At 32.6% G+C, this 18,940-nt stretch overlaps 1 protein-coding gene across 1 annotated transcript in view; it reads right to left on the bottom strand.

The window, feature by feature from the left end:
- Positions 1-18,940, bottom strand: part of LOC144467887 (potassium voltage-gated channel protein Shaw) — a 288,098-nt gene that overhangs the window by 76,339 nt on the left and 192,819 nt on the right. Inside the window, exon 2 of the mRNA XM_078176874.1 lies at positions 12,172-12,550. Coding sequence (XP_078033000.1) covers positions 12,172-12,507 — 336 coding nt within the window. The 5' untranslated portion in view covers positions 12,508-12,550. The remainder of the gene's footprint in view (positions 1-12,171; positions 12,551-18,940) is intronic.

Consider the following 18,940-nt stretch of genomic DNA (forward strand, 5'->3'; position numbering starts at 1 on the left):
TCGGTGCTTCGAAAGTATTTTTGTATTTAGATGTATATAATAAACAAAGTATAATAGAATTATAATGTTAATAAAGATTTGAGAATATGTCATGATAGAAAATTCTGAATGTTTGTTCTCAATTATTACTCTCGAAATCTTTTACTAAGAGTACAAATATTAATTATTATAAAATACAAATCTTACCTCAATTTCTATCGTTGTTTAAATTAACGTAAGTAACTACCAGATTTCTAGATCTTCATCTTAGAGAAAATAAAAAATTGGTATAACTTCGAATTCCATAAAATGTAATATAATATTTATTATATTATGTGTAAATAAAATATGTAATTGGGTATACAGGGTGTCTCAAAAGCCACTCGTAAGCGAGAAATGAGAGGTTCCTGAGGTCACTTAAAGTAACTCTTACCTTAGAGAAAATGCAATCTCTGGTTTTATTTAAGAGTTATCATCGAAAAGTATTGACTAATTAGAAGCGAAGTCAACTGGTACGTGGCAGCCGAGACAATGAGTGGACCTGGGCTTCGTCCACCCGTTGGCTCGGTTGCCTTGCGTCAGCCGAGTTCGTCTCTAATTGGCCATTGTCTTTTGTTAATAATTGTTAAACAAAGCCGCGAATTGCTTTTGTGCTAGAGAAAAAGTTTCTTCAAATGACCTCAGGAACCCTTCTTTTTCTTATTATTTACTTCAACGACAAAGTAATATGGGAATCTGATGGACTTAAATGGAAGACACAATGCTGGTTTATGAAATTTAATAATGAGATAATTAAGGACTATTATTGACACGACGTGCAGCCTTAACGACTAACATCGTGACAGACAATATTTATTCATCGAAAGTTACAAAGTAATATATGTCAGAATGCACCAGATGGCAAGAGACTTACAAGAACGTAGCTGACAAAATCTGTCCCGCGGAAGTCCTTGGGGCTTAAGCATTCGTAATTCCATTTCTGATTCGTTATATATCGGGTCATCAATAATTAACTTCGGTGAAATGTATTGATTGAAAGAAGAAACGATTAAACTTTCTCAGAAATGTTTCAAATATAATTATTGTAATTATTGTAATTACGTTTAGTGCAATTAACACATATTTGTCGAGTAATTTTTTGCACCACCATTCACAAAATGATGGAATTTGTTGACACTATCTGTAGAAATGATATAGTCTATATGAAAACAACGCAACTTGACAAAAATCATGTAAATTGTCTGCATATGTTTCTTTCTCATTATCCATTTCAGACATATTTTATTATTTTATTTTGATTAAAATTGCGTCAGAAAATTAACAACAATACAACTGAAATAAATATCCGAACACCCTAGCGCTTAAACTTTGAATAAAATTCTTCTATAGGTAAAGCCGAATACTACGCTTTTACTTTGTTTTTGTTTACGTTTACACCTCTATACGACGCACCCAAAGCTGAAATCAGTTCTTTATTGGAATTATCTCTGTTTGGTAAACATTAGAATTCAATTTATTTAGAATTAAAAGAACAAGAATCAATTATTTTCTGCAATGTACAAATGATAAAAATTCGTCATTTGACTATTGGTGAAATTGTTTGCGAAATGATGAATTTTCGTTATGCGGACGAATGTGTGTTAATGAATGGCTGGTGATAGGACAAAAATTGCCAAACAAATTGGCATTTGTAAAATTCTGAGTCCAAAAAAATCCGGTCCGTAGTGCGGCGAGAGTTAAGCAACTATTAGCGAATAAAGTTTTCATTAGTTTCAAAAATTGACTTTTTTCCGCTTTTTCAGGTCAAATGCCCCACTGCGGGATGTATCATATAGACAACACTTTTTGCTCAGGATGACCTCTCACTCATTTTAGCAGAATTCGACAAATGAAGTTTCAAGAGTTTCTTTAAAATTTCTTTTGTTAGTTATATACGTATTTCAAACATTAGAACTTCGTTATTTTTATAAATTCAAATAAATTGTTCTGTCAGCATGTTATAAAATATTTATACTTTAACAGGATGCAAAAATTGTTTATTTGAAGTTTTAAAATCAAAATGGCCCCTTAAAATTGATCAAAGATGAGTGATTTTATAAATAAAGTATTGTTTCCAAGTTCGATTTTATATTATATCGAGAAATATGTAAAAGCATGGTTTTGTTTATTATTCTATCTTAAAAACTCCCATATAAAACAGTAAAGGGTATTCCTGTTTCAATATAATCGTGATTTCAGAAAAAGATAATTCCAACGAAGTACATGCAATTCATATGTAAATTGATAGAAAAATTGCACTACCACAAATATGCCTAGAAAATTACTGTTAATGGATATAATCGCCGTGAAATTTTAATCAAATAACATCTTAACCGAGCAAAATGAAATGAAGCCGTATAAAAAGGAGGTTGAATGTATTTTTCTAGACCATGTTAAATCAAGATCATGTGAAGAAATACCGTGTAAAAATAGAATTGGTTGAGTATTAAAAACTCTGTAATGAACATTTTATGCATATGCACTTAGACCAGGTGTCCATCTGAGAGTAAAACTCAATAGTTGCTATAGTCTCGTATATGCTGGACCCACCAACCCCTTTACCCTTCCTCGCAGCTTGCCTAGCTATGCTGTGGAGCCTCGAGGCTCGAGTTGTAATAGATCCACTGCAGGCAGCTACACATACAATACGAAACCGATTCGTATTGTTAGAGAAGCTGCATGGCAATGGCCCTATTACAACTCCAGCCTAGTACAGTCAGGAAAAATGACTACGCAAGGCAACGCATGCGCTGAGTCACTCATGCAGCTGTGTGGGGCATCTACCGGGTAAACATTCCAATTCCAAGCTACGATTAGATACCGTTTCAGCATCACCAGTTCGCGACAAGTTGTTATAACTTTTGAAATATTAGAGATATTGAAATTAAATTTTCATTAAAACTAGTAAAAAATTAGTAATTTTTATTTATTTATTTAACTGTCGAGTGTTTTACTCTTAGATGGATATCCGCCCTTAAAACCATATAGGATAGAGAAGTCCATTACTGTGTCTGTTGGCAATTACGTAGCTGACATTTGGTAGTTAACTAACATTCGTTTAGGCAATATAACTGAGTACTTAAACATAAATTTCAAAGTTTTCCTATTGATATTTAATTTTATCATGAAACAAATATAAAATCTTCTTTCAATATGAAGCAAAAGAGAAAGACATTCTGGAGCCAAATCGATATGTCTATGATTTGCAAAGATCAGTTACTTTGTTTTAGTTATTGTGTCTTCTCCCTCAATTTTGTGCTTTAAATACTGTACTGCCCCCTGAGCTTCAATAACTGCGCAAAACAAAAATGTTATAATTAACCGCTCTAATATTTTGCATTTACATTTATTTTTTTCAAAAAAAAAAACAGAGAAGATTTGCCATTTGAGGTTATGTATGCCTATGTATGTATGTATGCATGGAGTGGAAAATAGGTTCAGTTACAGTGCACGGTAAATAAACTACTGAAACTGTAACTAAAAAGGAACTAATCACTGTTTCGTTTTTACGCCATCTTAATACGTTTTATCAATGGAATTACTATTGTGATATCCTAATAGAGACTCTACAGAAAATTTCATGAATTCAGTATCAAATTGAAATAATATTTATTTTATCTTAAAAACTACCGTTCTTCGCATATTTAAGTTTTAACAAATAAATAATTATTTGAACTTAAATTAAAAAATATAATATATTTCACTTTATAGATACTAAGTTAGTTGTGCTTGAAAATAAACTAAAGGCGCAGTAATTGGCTACCCCAAAGCAACCAGCTTCACTACTTTAGTCATTACTACCATGGAGTCTTCAAAATGTATAACCTTCCATAAGATTACGGCAAATATGTTACTTTTATGTCGCATCGTGGAATATATACGCTCGTTTGTCGGATGAATCATTTTAGAATTTTATTTGATGCGACTGCTGGAACTATAATCTCAGCTGCGCGAAACAATCGCATGGGAGGATATCGTAGTCATAAAATCTGACATACGGCCCGTCTGAAGAACGACAGATGGGAACGTGTGTAATCATCCAGTGATGGCATGAAACGATTCTGTGTACGATTTCAAATTGGAAATAGAAACTTTGACTTCTGTTCAACATCGAGAGCACCATATTTCGAAAAGATCTGTCGCACAGCAGATCGTTAAATCTCGAGGTAAAACATACATTACCAGTTGGAAGATTGAAATTGGTCTTTGATGTAATAAAAATAGCCTGCATGAATGAGCAAACTGATATTAACCCTTGACTGGTATACTGGCATACATAAAAATGTGTCACTTCTTCAAAGTTCCTGGCTATAATTTGATATTTAAATATAATACATTGCATTTCAATTACATTGCATTTCAATTACATTGAATTCTAATTTTATAGTATTTCAATTATATTGTATTTCAATTACATCGTATTTGAATTGTATTGCATTTCAATTAGACTCAGGATTTAAGTAATTAGTAATTTAATTAATTGGAAGGATTGAATTATGCAATTGAATTATGTTATACTTGAATTGCAGTGTAGTTAAAATGTAGTTAAAGTACAATCAGATTGAAATACAATGTAATTACACAGTAATTCAATTAAAACAACTCAGACCCAGAACAATGGTTCCCGAAGTATCTCAAGGTATCTTAACTTTGAGGGCTATTTTCACACCTTTGGTAGTGACGATAGCCAAGTAATAGAAGTATGCACCGAATATTTTTCGGAGGACCGTGTCTCACCTAAGTTTCATTACAACCGATTTGCGCAACCTGGATATGCTTCCTTGTGAAAAGGCTGCGGATATTCATGCAGTTATATGTATATAATATACTTGACCGGATGAGATAGAGTTATATTTCTGCCAATATTTATACATTTTCTAATACATTAACATTTGGTACATACGGTTAACTGGGTCGCAACGAAATATGCAATTTTCTTTGAACTATTTCGAATATGTGTACTCTCGATGTGTACGCAATCAGCAATCTTTCCAGTGACCCCTCTCTGTATGCATAGGCCACTCCTTAAACCCTGAATTATGTTATCGTTACATTTTAATCTCAATTCTTATTCTAGGCACCAAGTAACCGCATTTGAGGTCGAAATTCCTTTTACAGTTATTGGAACGTGAATACGGTCGGCATGAAAACATTTGGACACATGCTACAATGGAATAACTTCTTTTAAATTAGACTCAACAACTGGAATTTTCTTTAAATAATAGAAGTATAAGTCTAACAGACAATGGCTAGAGAATTGTTATCAAAAATTGTTTTCAAAAATTGCAATTGATTAAGATGACTATTATAAAATTAAAAAATATTTTTCAACTTTCTTATCTGAGCCAATATTGAAAATTTGAAAGTATCGTGTTCCAATTACGTACAGGGTGACCAGGAAGGTTGGAATAAAACTGATATTATGTGTTACTGAGGTTAAATAACTTGATAAATGTTGAAAATGCTACATTCAGAAGATATAATTTTTAAAATATTTATGATATATTGAAGCAGTTATATGAAATGCGCGAAAAACTGTATCCATGAAAGAATGCAAGTTTTTATTCATTGAATTAATTCCGTATTCCATACTATTAATTCCACCTGTATTGGAAATAATAGTAAATACATTTTAACCCCTTGCCATACCGCGAATCTCTGAAAACGCCGTGCCAAACTTGGTCGACGGAATGGTTGCTGGAGGTGCCGAGCGATGGAGCTCGAGTGGTACAATTTGAAACACAATACCTTAAGACTGAGTTACATAGTCGTTATTAGTCTTATACGGGGACATATAATCCCATTCTAGAGAACCAAGAATGGGCCTGAGCTGACCCGAGATTAGGATCACGAGGCAGACTCGTGATATTTATGTTTTGGCTCCAAATGTCGATAACGAGTCAGACTCGTGATATTCATGTTTGGCACAAAACTTTCATCACGAGTCAGACTCGTCAAAGTATGGCAAGGGGTTAAGTACATTTCTAAAATTTATTTTCCGTTTCTATACTATTTTTCTAAACCAACGCTTATACTTTTTCGATCTTAATAACAGATAGTATAAGTTTGCTCTCAATTTTTCCGGATATCCTGTATAGGTTGGAATTTTATCGAAATTGGTGTACACTATAACGAATTACAAATAATTAAATATTGTTCTTCACAAGTTTCAAACGACAACTGCACGAAATTTTGTGAGTTTGACATTTTTCCCCGCCTATAACTTGTCTCTACGTCAACCCATGTGAGTGATATGAAATATTCAGCATTTATATATAAGCAGAGCTGTGTAATATTTATAGAGAAAACATTTGAAATACTATTTTAAATAAGCCATTCTTTACAATTCAAATGAAATATTACTTCAACTAGTAAATAAAATTTCCGCAGCTAAAATATGATATAAATATTTTATTTTGATAATGTAAAACATAAAATAATATAGTTTTCAGTTTAATAACATAAAATATAACATATTTTACGTATGTTCCTAATGCAGAGGATACATACTTCGTTCGTATTGAATTATCAAAATAAATATTACGTTACGATCTAGGAAAATAACATTATTTTATTTGTTAATATTAAATTAAATAAATCAAATATTTCAAACTACGGCACAAATATTTTCAGTGTTTTTTAAATAAAATACTATTGGAGATATTATCTTAAAAATTTGTTACAAAGAATAAATATTTTAGAAATATTTTTACAAAGATATTGTATTTTCAAAACTATATGCTTGATAAAAAATGAAGTATCTATTTACTATTTCATATTTAGAATACTACTTTACTCAACTCTGTATATAAGTTACCAAATTTACAATACGCAATTTTAAAATTTTCGTTATAGGCTTAAATAAGAAAGATTGAAAAACATCATTGTTTAATTCTATTATTATCTCGATCAATAGCAATTTTTGTAAACAATTTTTTAGTCATTGTCTAGTAGATTAATTTTAACATGTAAAATAATTTAAGTTACATGGTTAAATTAAAAAAAAAATGTTTCATTTTAATTGTTCGAAAATTTTTGTGTACGTAATCACAAGTATCAATGTTTCTAGGATACAAGAAACACTAGGGTAAACAAGGGTGGACAATTTGGGACAATTTCGAATTATTCGAGTTGCGCTGCTTGTTTTTATAGTCGTTGAAAATCGGTGGGGATCGAATAATTGTATCTCATATTCCCAAATTTTCCATTTTTGTTTACAAACGAAGAGACAATTTGAGAGAAGTAACTTTATTCGAATACTTCACATTGCACCGTATACACACATTATAATGCAGCAGTGATTATTAAAGTACTCGAAATTTTCAGTACATGCTACCTATTACAAATTTCCAGTATACATATAATAATATGATAAAAGTATAATATATGATATAATTAATATAAAAAAAGCTATTTTTGCTACGCGTAGGAAATTATTTTTACTTATAATAGATACTTTCAAGCACATAATTATTTTTGTACCATTATTACAGTATTATTTATTACCATTTGTGTTACTAATTTAACATACACAAAAATTGGCACACTTGATAAAATAAGAATGACATAAAAAATACAAAACTATGTGGAATCATAAAATAGGAACAAATATCATGTGCATATTATAGTAGCAACTGCGACGGAGACTAAACATGGTATTTCCAAGTTTTTATTACAGTATGCGCATGACATTTATTACTATTTTATTATTCACATATAGTTTTACATTTTTTATGGCCTTTCAGAGTAAGCCAGAAAATTTTTTTTTTAATTTGGGCAGCCTAGTTGAGTCTCCGTAATAAGTATTTTTAGTCCACGATGGCTTCTTAAGATGAGTGAGATTAAATAATAAATAAAAGAACTGTCGGGATTCTGCGTGCTGCATTCGTGAATAACGTAGGGTCTTTTCATAAATAAAAAATATTATTAATACACACATTCTAGAAATTGCATGAATAGCCACAGTCTAATGGTTGCAATCTCCTAAACAACTCTATGGATATCTATGTATGACATTGTTATTACGATTACCAAAATGAATCATTGTAAGCCCATCCGTGATTCATCATGGAATAAATATTCCCGCGTGTCCGGATTTTCCATCGCTTACCTATTTCATTGATTTAATAGAGGTATTAATACATTGATCTAATTTCGAAATGAATTGCGGATCCTATACGCATTAATTCACGAAAATATTTGAACATTTACCATAGAAAAGCTGTATAACAATACACTGTAAGGTGTACAGTGATATGAATAATGATAGACTTGTAGTAACTTTTATACTTTTACTACTATTTAAATAAATACATAACGATATAACAAAATAAATATACAAATATAGTTTTAGTAAAAATATAGAAATACAGTTTTTTTTATTTCCGTTTAAATATCTGTGAAAATGTAAAAGTTACTTTGAGTTTATAATTATTTACAGCACTATAGATGGTCCCTTTTAACTAAGTCATTATAAACAGGGTGTTTCAAAATTATTGTAAGCCCGGGAAATGAGGGGTTCCTCAGGTCATTTGAAGTAACTTTTTCCTTATTTTGTTAAGTTTTCGTTTATATATCGGTAGTAAAGTACTTTGAGTCTATAATTATGAACACCACTGAAATTGCCAGTCCATAAATGTGTACTGCGCAGAGAAATCTTTGCGTGGAAGTCATTTAGAGAGTATGATAGAAATGAGTATATGTAGATTCTTTAGAAATATGGGGTAAATGTGTCAATTTCTGTGTTCATTAAAGGATGTTCCCGTTTTTCGAAAAATTAAATGGTTTTTTTTACGTTAAAAAGAATGGTTCTGTTTACGTTTAAAATTGTAAGAATGGTATATTTTTCAACTAAGTTGCCAAGTTTGGATGCACGTTTTCAGATTCATAGAGTAGAGACAGGTAATATGATGGGACTACCCTCACTGCCTCGTCTCTGCTGGCGAAGAAGAAATCAGTGCAGTCACGAAATGTCACTACGCAAGGAGTGGGGGCAGGTAACAGCAGACAGAAGCGTGGAGCGTCTACTGGACGAACATTACAATTCTGAACTACAATCAGACAGAGGCTCCGTGTCGCGGTGCTATTGTTGTAAGTAAATATAGTACCATGCAGTCGTCGACGCGAATGGGCTTATTATACAATTTCAACCTCATCTGCCCCATTCTAAAGTAGACACTTCCAGCTTTCATTTAAATTAAGTTGCATGGAAATAGCTCCACGAAAACATATCTCAAAATTCATCTGAACTGTCGCTTTGAGTTCGTGTAATTTTCCTTGTCTTTTTCTGGATGACAGAAGTTCAAGAATATATTATACTACCTAACATTTATAGCTGCATGGATGAACGTCGCAAATCAAGTGTATTCACTTCCTTGACAACAGTGCTTCGTATTAGTAGCGTTTTAAATTACCAATTGTTTTGTGTCTATAAAATCTATTTTCACGATATTTTTCTGATAAATAAGTAAATCCTGTATACTACAGTTCAATGAATGCATTAACCTACATTTTTTGAAACTGTAGCAGTTTTTCTTGTAGTTAGAGACGTAGCCATAGCTCTATGCATACTAGTAAATACAAGTATTACGTAATATTTTCATTTCTTTTATGTATGCCCTTGTATGACTCTGGAGACCGTAATATACTACATAGTTGATTTCTTCTTAATGCACGCTGCCGTATGGTGTAAAAAAATATAACATTGCATTCAAAAAAATTAAGGCCACCTTTGTTTCTTGAAAAATATTAACAATATAAAAAGTCGAGATACGCTGTCATATTCCTAGTAAAATATAGTATAATTCCTTCTTTTTCCGTTTTTCTATAATGTTTATCGTTTATGAAATATACGACGTTGGTACAAATTATCACGGATATCCTGCATACTGTCCTCATATGTCCTTCCGTAATTTTACTGAGTCCTCCCTTCCTTTCCCTCTAATAGAATCATTTATCATTTACAGCGCCGTTAAAGTTATAGAAGGTCTTCGTAAATCTTAGAATATCTGCCATGTCATCCAAAGGAAAATCGAGAAAATATCGGTATACATTTCAATATTGTGACGATTTGGTATTCAGACATCTCTGGATTGTCATGATCTCGATATTCATACATTTCGGTACTGTAACAATTTCGGTTATACATCGATTTCGGTATAGGCTTGTTAGTGGACTACCAGTATAAAAATCACATCGGTTATTAGTCCCTGGTATAATAGAGTGTTAAGCCGCACCCCCTCTGAATCGGTATTTGCCAATCGGCAAAGCTGTTCAGCAATGCCAAGCAAGTGCAGACATGCCTTTCAGCTCAGTATGCATATGTGGTCTGAAAAGCCGAATGGGATGCCGATCGTGTTATCGATTCATGTAGGTAAACATAAAAAGAAATCTTACAGAATACCAGCGGTGAAACCCCGAATTCGATAGTGAGATTTCAATATTAAGCGAATATACACGCGTAACACTGTATTATTCCGTTTTCAATCGTTTTCAATCTTCTGCACTCGCAATATTTTCTCAAACTACCTACCAAAAAGTCGAAAGTATTGATTTGCGAAATGAGACCGACGCTTTGCATAAAATATAAAATGATGTAACGTTGGAAATGATTGATCAATTTACGCAGAATTTGGTATAAAATCAATTGCAATTTTATTAGCCATCGCCTAATAAATTAATCCCTCTGACATCTCAAAAAAATTTTAATCGTTTGATTTAATTATAAAAATATTATTCCGTTTTAAAAATTAATTATTCTAAGCGTTGACGAAATCGAGACCTTTATGAAATTGTATAATAACTATAGATCATTTTCTACGTAAACTGACATGCATTAAATATTCTACTCCTTTTCCAGGACCTATTATGAATGACTATGCAGCTATGAAATCACCCATTTTTCCAATAATGGCTGATGTCTACATGGAACAACGAAAAGATCGAACAGAAGAAAAAACAATATCATTATTCGATGTACTTTCGTAGGATTTCACTCACATTATATACCAGAATATTTATAAAACGATCGCTTATGAGACCATTTTTATAATTTCAGTAATTGTAATGATTTCGGTTACTAATATAAAATACCGCCGCTTTCATAATTCAGTCGAGACACGTTATGTAACCTCTATTTAGTTCCAATTATTATTATTTCCATTTATTCAATTTAAAATATAGCTTATTCTGTTGGTTAACTCAGCTTCACCATCAAGAAGAGTGGGCAATACAGAATAGATAATAATTTTATAAAGCAAATCGTTACCATTTCTTGGGGAACATAATTCAAGTTATTTGTAACAATTTCAGGAAGGTAAGGCTGCCATTCATACCAATATGAGGAGAACGGTTTTGAACCAAATCTGTTGAACTATAAAGTAATAATAGTTGTGCGTAATGCAATTCGAAAAGAAATGTATGTTCTTAACAATATTCCGGCTCATATTTTGAAACTTAAAGCGAACAAAGTTATAAAGGTAGAAACAGAAGTGTAAATATTACTATAATTTGCATTTTCTGTTACGGTGCTGTAATTGTGCAATAACAAAAGAATTACATTTTTAATATATTTTTTCATATCTATATTGTTTATTATATTTTTCAAATTGCAATATGCATACACATACGTAGCATATGTGATTACTTAAACATTTTTAGAAACCTTCGACCTTCAAGTTAAACGAAAAATTCATTTATATCCTATAAATAATTCAATTTCTATCTCTATTTTCAGGATTCCTCATAAATCGTTCACTTCTCGGAAAGCGCAATTGAAACAACGTAGAAAGAGAATTTAAATAACCCTATTTAAAACTTTAACTGCCGCGCCACCTAAACGTAAATCATTTGCTAAAATGATGATTGTAAACGTAAGAGCGTCGAAGAAGTTTTCATTTCTATTTGATTAAATAAAATACTTTAATTGTACAAAATCATTGAGGTTGTTTATGTGGTAATCGAAGTATTAGTCAAGAACAAATCCTATTAGTGACCAGTAAATATGAAAGATTTAGAAACTTTCGAAATTTTTGATTCGCTAGTAAAAGGCAATGCCTGTTTCTTAATCTGCGTCCGCAAATAGCGAATGCTGCGCTCTTAATAATTCGATTAAGCAAAGGAAGAAAGCAGATAAACCATTCGACTTTTATGTACCTGAGTGTAGGTCATCCAGCAGCATGGCTCCACTTGATTGGAGTCGAGACCCCAGAAATCGAGTTCTTCTTCGAACAGTGGTCCGCAAACATCCGTTGGATAGTGGAGCTTTCCGGTGCGATAGTAATTGAGGACCTGGGCGAAGACCCCCGGATGTCTGTCGAAGAAGTACTCGTTTAAGATGGGGTCGTAGTTCGCGAGAGCCTCGGTCAACCTCGATAGCCTCGTCGCGGGGATCTTCTTCAGGGTCGCCTTGTACGTTTCGTGCCGGATTCCGCCAACGTTCAGGACCACGCGGTTTTCCGCATCTGGATTTACAAGACTCATTTTTATCATGGCTCTGCTACCGCCGGTCCTGACTCAGAGAAACCCACGCGGCCTAGAACAGAAACAAATAAATACATAATTAATAACGATTCAATTGAACAGCTGTTCGGGAGAAGAGTCTATGCGCTAAAACCCAGTTTCGGGATAGTTTGACACTTTTCTCGATATAGCAAAAACCTTAGTTTTATTGTAGAATAGAATGACCCAAAAAAGAATGATTATTATACTTATAGAAAATAATAGAACACGAAGGAAACCATTTTGGAGGTTTTTAATCGAAATATTGTATTTCTACGTGATTATACTGAACCAATATCATTATAGTCAAGTAATATTCTATTTATAATAGATTGTAGTATCTACAAAGATTTAATGGGATATGCAAGAAAATATTTAAAAAATCTTCTATATATAGGTGTATATAGACCTACATACTTTTAAGTCATAGAAAATTACCTCTGCAATGAAATTGATTTTTCGTACAAAATTTAATTTCCAATAATTCTCCGTAATATTTCTATAATCTTCTTACGTGAAAAACGAAAAGAAACTTATAATATCGTCGATGTTAGTATTGTTTAATACAACAGTGTAGATTTTTAACAGATACTTTTCAATTTTATCTTAGACGGAAAAATTTCATAACATATTATTTCATACTGTTTTAAAGTATGTAAAAAGCCATCAGGTTTATACATATGTTATCTTTCTATATAACTAGATTTTAAATGGAAATTAATTCAATTTAGGTTTGGATAATGGAAGTAATTAAAATATCTTCTGAATCACTGATTTTTCATAACAAGTGTCTTGGTACTTTTATGAAGAAAATGGCGAGCTGAATGAATTAGGATAATAAAAGATACACAATTCCAATTTAAGTAATTAAAGTTGATCTTCATATATCGTCGACACGTTCACTTAGAAGAATGTTATTAATATGCAATTATGTGCCCCTTAAAACTATTCAAATTTTGTTTCGAACATTCTTTAGTATCATCGACGTTTTTTAAGATACTTGACTAGATCGATTTAGATGGGCCACCCTGTATAGATTCTGCATGATTTGTATTCTAATATGTATAGAGTATTGAAGTCGGTTTATTGCGTGGTGAACAATTGCTGTGCCTTGGTTTGTTTTCGGGCATAATTAACTTTATATTTATAAAGTGAGGCACTAAATTTTGTCATCAATTTGTTTTCTTTAATTTTTAATAAAACAATGTATCTATCTCGAAAAGGGTTCTTCTTTCAAAAAGCTACTTAACCCTTTGTCGTACTCTAACGAGTCAGACTCGTGATGGAGATTTCTAGTAAGAAGTTGTTCGGTATTAATGTTTATCCGTTCCTTTAAGTAGGAATCAGATTCTACTCTCTTGTCACCTATATTTAAACATTCAAATAGATGTAAGCACACAATAGAATCAAAAATTCCTTTTTCTTCTAAGAAATAAATGCGATCGAAAAAATTCTAATCATAGTAATTGTAAAATTTATATAATGAAATTTCATTAAGAATAATTAGTATAATTTTCGATTAATTTCAAACAATTAATTCGAGAATTAATTTCAAACAATAAATTCGAGAATCAATTTCAGTTCCAATAAATTTAATAATTCTTACGTGAAATTATTTTTTATTTTGCTTGAGCAAATAATTGAAACACAAAATTATTCAAATAAAAAATTATTTGAAATAATGTGTTCGAATTGAAAACAAAATATTGTCTAGGCCTACTATCAACTACATTTCGGCGAATATCGCACGTGACATCAAATAAAGTTAAAACATTTGAAGAGCTCCTTTTCTCTATTTAATATCGACTACCGAGGGAACTGTTACGAACCGAGAGATAAGGCAGTTGTGCGTGGCGGATTGCTTGTTTGGTTTTTTTGGTATCTTTGTAGGTTGTGGAACCATCAGTTAATGAAGTATAGATAAACTAGCCGATGCCTGTTACATCACCGGGCACCACATGATAGATAATTGTGAATTAGCCCATTTCTGTTTCATCATCGGTTGCCATAGGGATAAGGGTTGGAATATGATTTTAACCTCGTAACTGATTAAACGATTTGGTGCACTTCGGGCGGCAAAAGTGCCGCAGAGGGTTTGACTAGCTACTGGACTTTCGAAAGAATATAAATCAATGAATGAGTTAAACTTGATGTACTACGTCTAAATGATAGTATATTATCGAAAAGTATTGTAATTACATAAATTACACAGTATTGTAATACATTTCTTGAAGTGTGAGGTTGTGTAGTGGATTCTAAATTCCACGTTCACGGCAATGAGGCACTGAGTGAGAAATGCAGGGGAAATCAGTAGCAACAGCCTAAGCTCGATTCTAAGCCCGGTATACGCGGGGATATCAGCTCTAAGATACTGTCCAGGGGGCTATGGTTCTAATACGAGATTTTGAAACAGTGTTTCAACTGCCATCTAGAATAATATAAGCTTTCCGAACTAATATCCAATATGACCGTGAATCTATACAGGATGACCCATTTGAAGTAATACAATCAATTCAATCCTAAACTATAGTTTCTATCAAAAAATAGGTCACATGAAAGTTACTCTAACGGAACTGTATATTTTTGTATATGTATTGTGCGTTTCAAAGTTAGTACAGAACATCTGTTTCAAAATCACATATTAGAGTAGTAGCAGTAGTGATCCATTTATTCGAAAATGGTCAAAAAATGGCGATGGAGATATGTATACCTGCACTGTTAGATAAAATGTAAAAAGGTGGGGTAATGTTATAAGTTGACTTGGAAGCGGGTTTGCTTAAATTCTATACACGCGTTCGCACACTCCCATACACACATGATGAAAGAATCGACAGGAGTTACGAGGCGTAGCCTTCGCAATCCACAAGTCGCGTGCACGTTAATTCCGAGCCCTCGTCTAGATATCGTATATGGTTTTTTTTTAGATATTTATGATGGTGGGGACAATTACTGTGACAGTAACCAGCTGCTGAGCATTTGATATATTTTCTAGCATAGTTAAATTTATATTTATGAAATAGGGCACATTACATTCTTTTATTCTTTCATTTAGTTTGTATTTAAATAAGAAACTTATATGTCATATTCAAAGGCTGTAAACATATCAAAAGTACTACAATTGATCAGCACACGGTAATTGGTTTCACTACCCCATACTACATACACAGCTTAAAATCTTGAATTCGTGCAGGTTTATGCCAGGTTTTCAAGATTTCTCGGATTTAACTTCTTTTACATTTACGTCACCGAAAAAGCCAGGAGCTGCAAATTACTCTAGAACAAACACGCGATGCCCAAATGCCCTGACTTCCAGCTGAATAGCAACGACCCGTCATAAACTTCTCCATACAGCGCAGTGGGTAACGAGACTGCACGGCACCCAACAGGGATGTCAACCGTGTCTCCCTTACTCATCGCCCTCCTAGAATTGTAGCCAGTGCCCACTATAATAACTCCGTAGACATCGTGTAGAACATTGTCAACGCTTCTATCAAACAGATTGCTATACCAGAACATGAGCGAGGAAAACTCGTTATGTCTCCTGCATGACGTCTGCGTCGAACAGTAGGATATTTATGTTAACGATAGTTCGATTTTAAATCAAATCAAAGCCAAATAGTTTGACGCTGTTCCGGTTTAGCTCGAGATTCATAAAAGTAACTTTGACAAATGTTCATTGTGACAAAGTGGTCATCTGTTGTTTGTCAACTGTGCTGTGAACGGAGTTTTCCAGGTAGAGATAATGCGGGACACTGCGTGGTGAGAAGGTGCTGATAAAAGGGCATATTTTGGAGAGACAGCGGTGTTGCCAGGAAATTGATGGAGCTAAGGGAATCTCTTTGCCCTACCTCTCGCTCCATGCTCGCAATCTCCTAACCGAAATTCTCCGGTAGAAATGGGGGGAAAAAAATAAAGGGGTGCGACAATTCTGACAGGTAGTGTAACAATAGTGATTGAGAGGTGGAGTCATATCATATTTCTCTTTCATTTGGGATAGTACGAAGTGGAGGACTGTCTATTTTGTCTAAATGATTAACTTTTTAAAAGGAATACAAGCGATTCGAAAGTATATGTTGTAAAATGACGGGTGTCCATTTTTAAGTTTTGTCCTTTTTATATTGCCATTAAATTATTTGTCATTTGACAAGTAGAAACATTACGGTGAGCAAAAATGAAGGAATATTCGATTGAACAACACCTGTTTGTTATTAAAAATTATTACAAATTTATTGACAGATATGAAGAAGTTGGGAAAAAATTTTACAGAAAATATGGAAGAAAAGACTGCCTATTAAACATACAAATCAAAAGAAAAATTAAAAAGTTCGAAGTAGCAAATTAAGTTATTAAACAATATCTATCACAATGTAAATAAAAATCAATAACATCTCATTTAAAAAAGAAACTAAAAATGGATAATTTGGAAAAAGGACATACGATTATTTCAGCCTCATGGGTCATTTTAATAGTCGCCGATTGTCAACAAAATTAAAAGAGGCTGCAGTGCTTGAATAATCGTATATTTTCTTCCCAAATTCTCCATTGTTGTTTACAATCTGAGGGATAATTAGAAAGAATTTATTGTATATTTCTACGCCCAATAGTAATGTTTAAGATTTCATTACGTTTATCGTCTGTTACAACTACATGTATATCGTATGCAACGATTGCAAAGAGGCATGTGTTTGCTAAAGAATATGGAAATTTCCCATATTAAATGTTGCAATATTGAAAGAAACTTAGACAGGTATATTTGAATTAGTACTGCACATAACAATGTAGCAGCTTCAGCAGCTCAAAATAAAAATTGTTCTACAAAAATCTGTTGTTAGCGATCGCTTTATAAATAATATTATCAGCAAAATTTATAAACACTTTTTTTAGTACAGTATTTCAGAAAACTCAAGCAGTAATCATTTTCCAAAAATTCTTTTAAAATAAATTGTAATATGTATAGCGAATAAACTTTTATTAATACAAAAATCATTTATTTAGACGCGTATGTTTATATTCATAGTACAACAACGAATGTAGGAAACAACAGATTGAAATATTCATGTGTGTGAAGAAAGATCGGTGGTGCTACATTCAAACAAATTTTCGGATTGCACAACTCCAGTAATATATTTATTGCTGATTGCATTTTGCGTTATCATTCACAATAAAACCATGACAAAAATTTAATCAAATTGTACGGTTATTGTAGATATGATCTTCGTTTGTTGGAGGATTCGAATGTAACGTTTTGACAAACATTCGTTAGCATCAGTTTTCAATACTGGGTGTGTCAGAATATGGATCCGGCACACATGAATAATTAAAAAAAGTTCATATAAAAGTTCCATCTGACCTTGTTTCCGAGTTACAGCCCGTTGTTTCTGTCTTTCCGTACTTCTTTCGATAAACAGAATCCTTATTCGTGCTCGCGTCGTATTAAAAAGAGTTACTAGAAAATTGAAATAACATCTGGTATCTTTAAACCTCGTTGCTAAGTAGATTGTAATCACACATATAAATCACTATGCAAAATGAAAAATGTCAGAATCAATCAAAAGGAACAGGATTGAAATAAAATTCTATTTCTTCTTTTGATAATTTTAATAAATGATGGAGAATATTGGAATGACCTTAAATTCTTTTAGTGTCTCCACTGCTTGGCATTTCATGTAGTCAGTTTTATCATAAATGCATAAAATCCGCAGTCGAACTATAAGTGAATGAATAAACGTCTACAGAATTTCATTCGATCATTCCATTTTATTTATGCAGCTTTCTATTTTTTACAGCTAACTTTCTAACCGCGCATTTGACTGAAAAGGGCATAGCAGATTAAGATGGTCAAAACTGCCCTTAGAGGTTTTTTAATGAGTCATACACCGATCGATAGCTGACCAATAAAAACTCATCTGTGAAAAATTTTAACCCTGTAACTTCTCCGTGAGGGTAGTTACAGGGTAAATTAGATTTCGCGGTTTTCCGGCATTTTTCCACCTTTAGCGGCTTCCTAAAATTTTGAAAAAAATATGGCTTATTTTGGACATTAAGCTGCATGTTATAGAACTTTTTCAGATTTTTCAGTTGCAAGCTGTGATTATCAAAAAAGAAAAACCCCCAAAAAATCGGAAAATTGAAGATTTCTCGAAAGCTAAAATCGGCACACCTTTTACATTAATTCCCTGACAAGGTACTATCACGGCTCGTGTACTCAATTTTTCTCAGATTTTTTGCTCGCTTGTAACATTGTCCAAAAAAATGAAAACCCAATGTGTCGATGTTTTTTGCTGTCAGAATGAAGCTACTACTTTTCTAATTTACCGCGAATGTGGATTAAGTAATTGTAAACGTTATTGCATCGAAACAAACAATTTTTTAACCCTGAAAATGCGAATTAAGCGAGGAATATAGGAATATAGGAATTCGGAAT

Source organism: Augochlora pura, chromosome 3, assembly GCF_028453695.1.
Source record: "Augochlora pura isolate Apur16 chromosome 3, APUR_v2.2.1, whole genome shotgun sequence".
NCBI lineage: Eukaryota > Metazoa > Arthropoda > Insecta > Hymenoptera > Halictidae > Augochlora > Augochlora pura.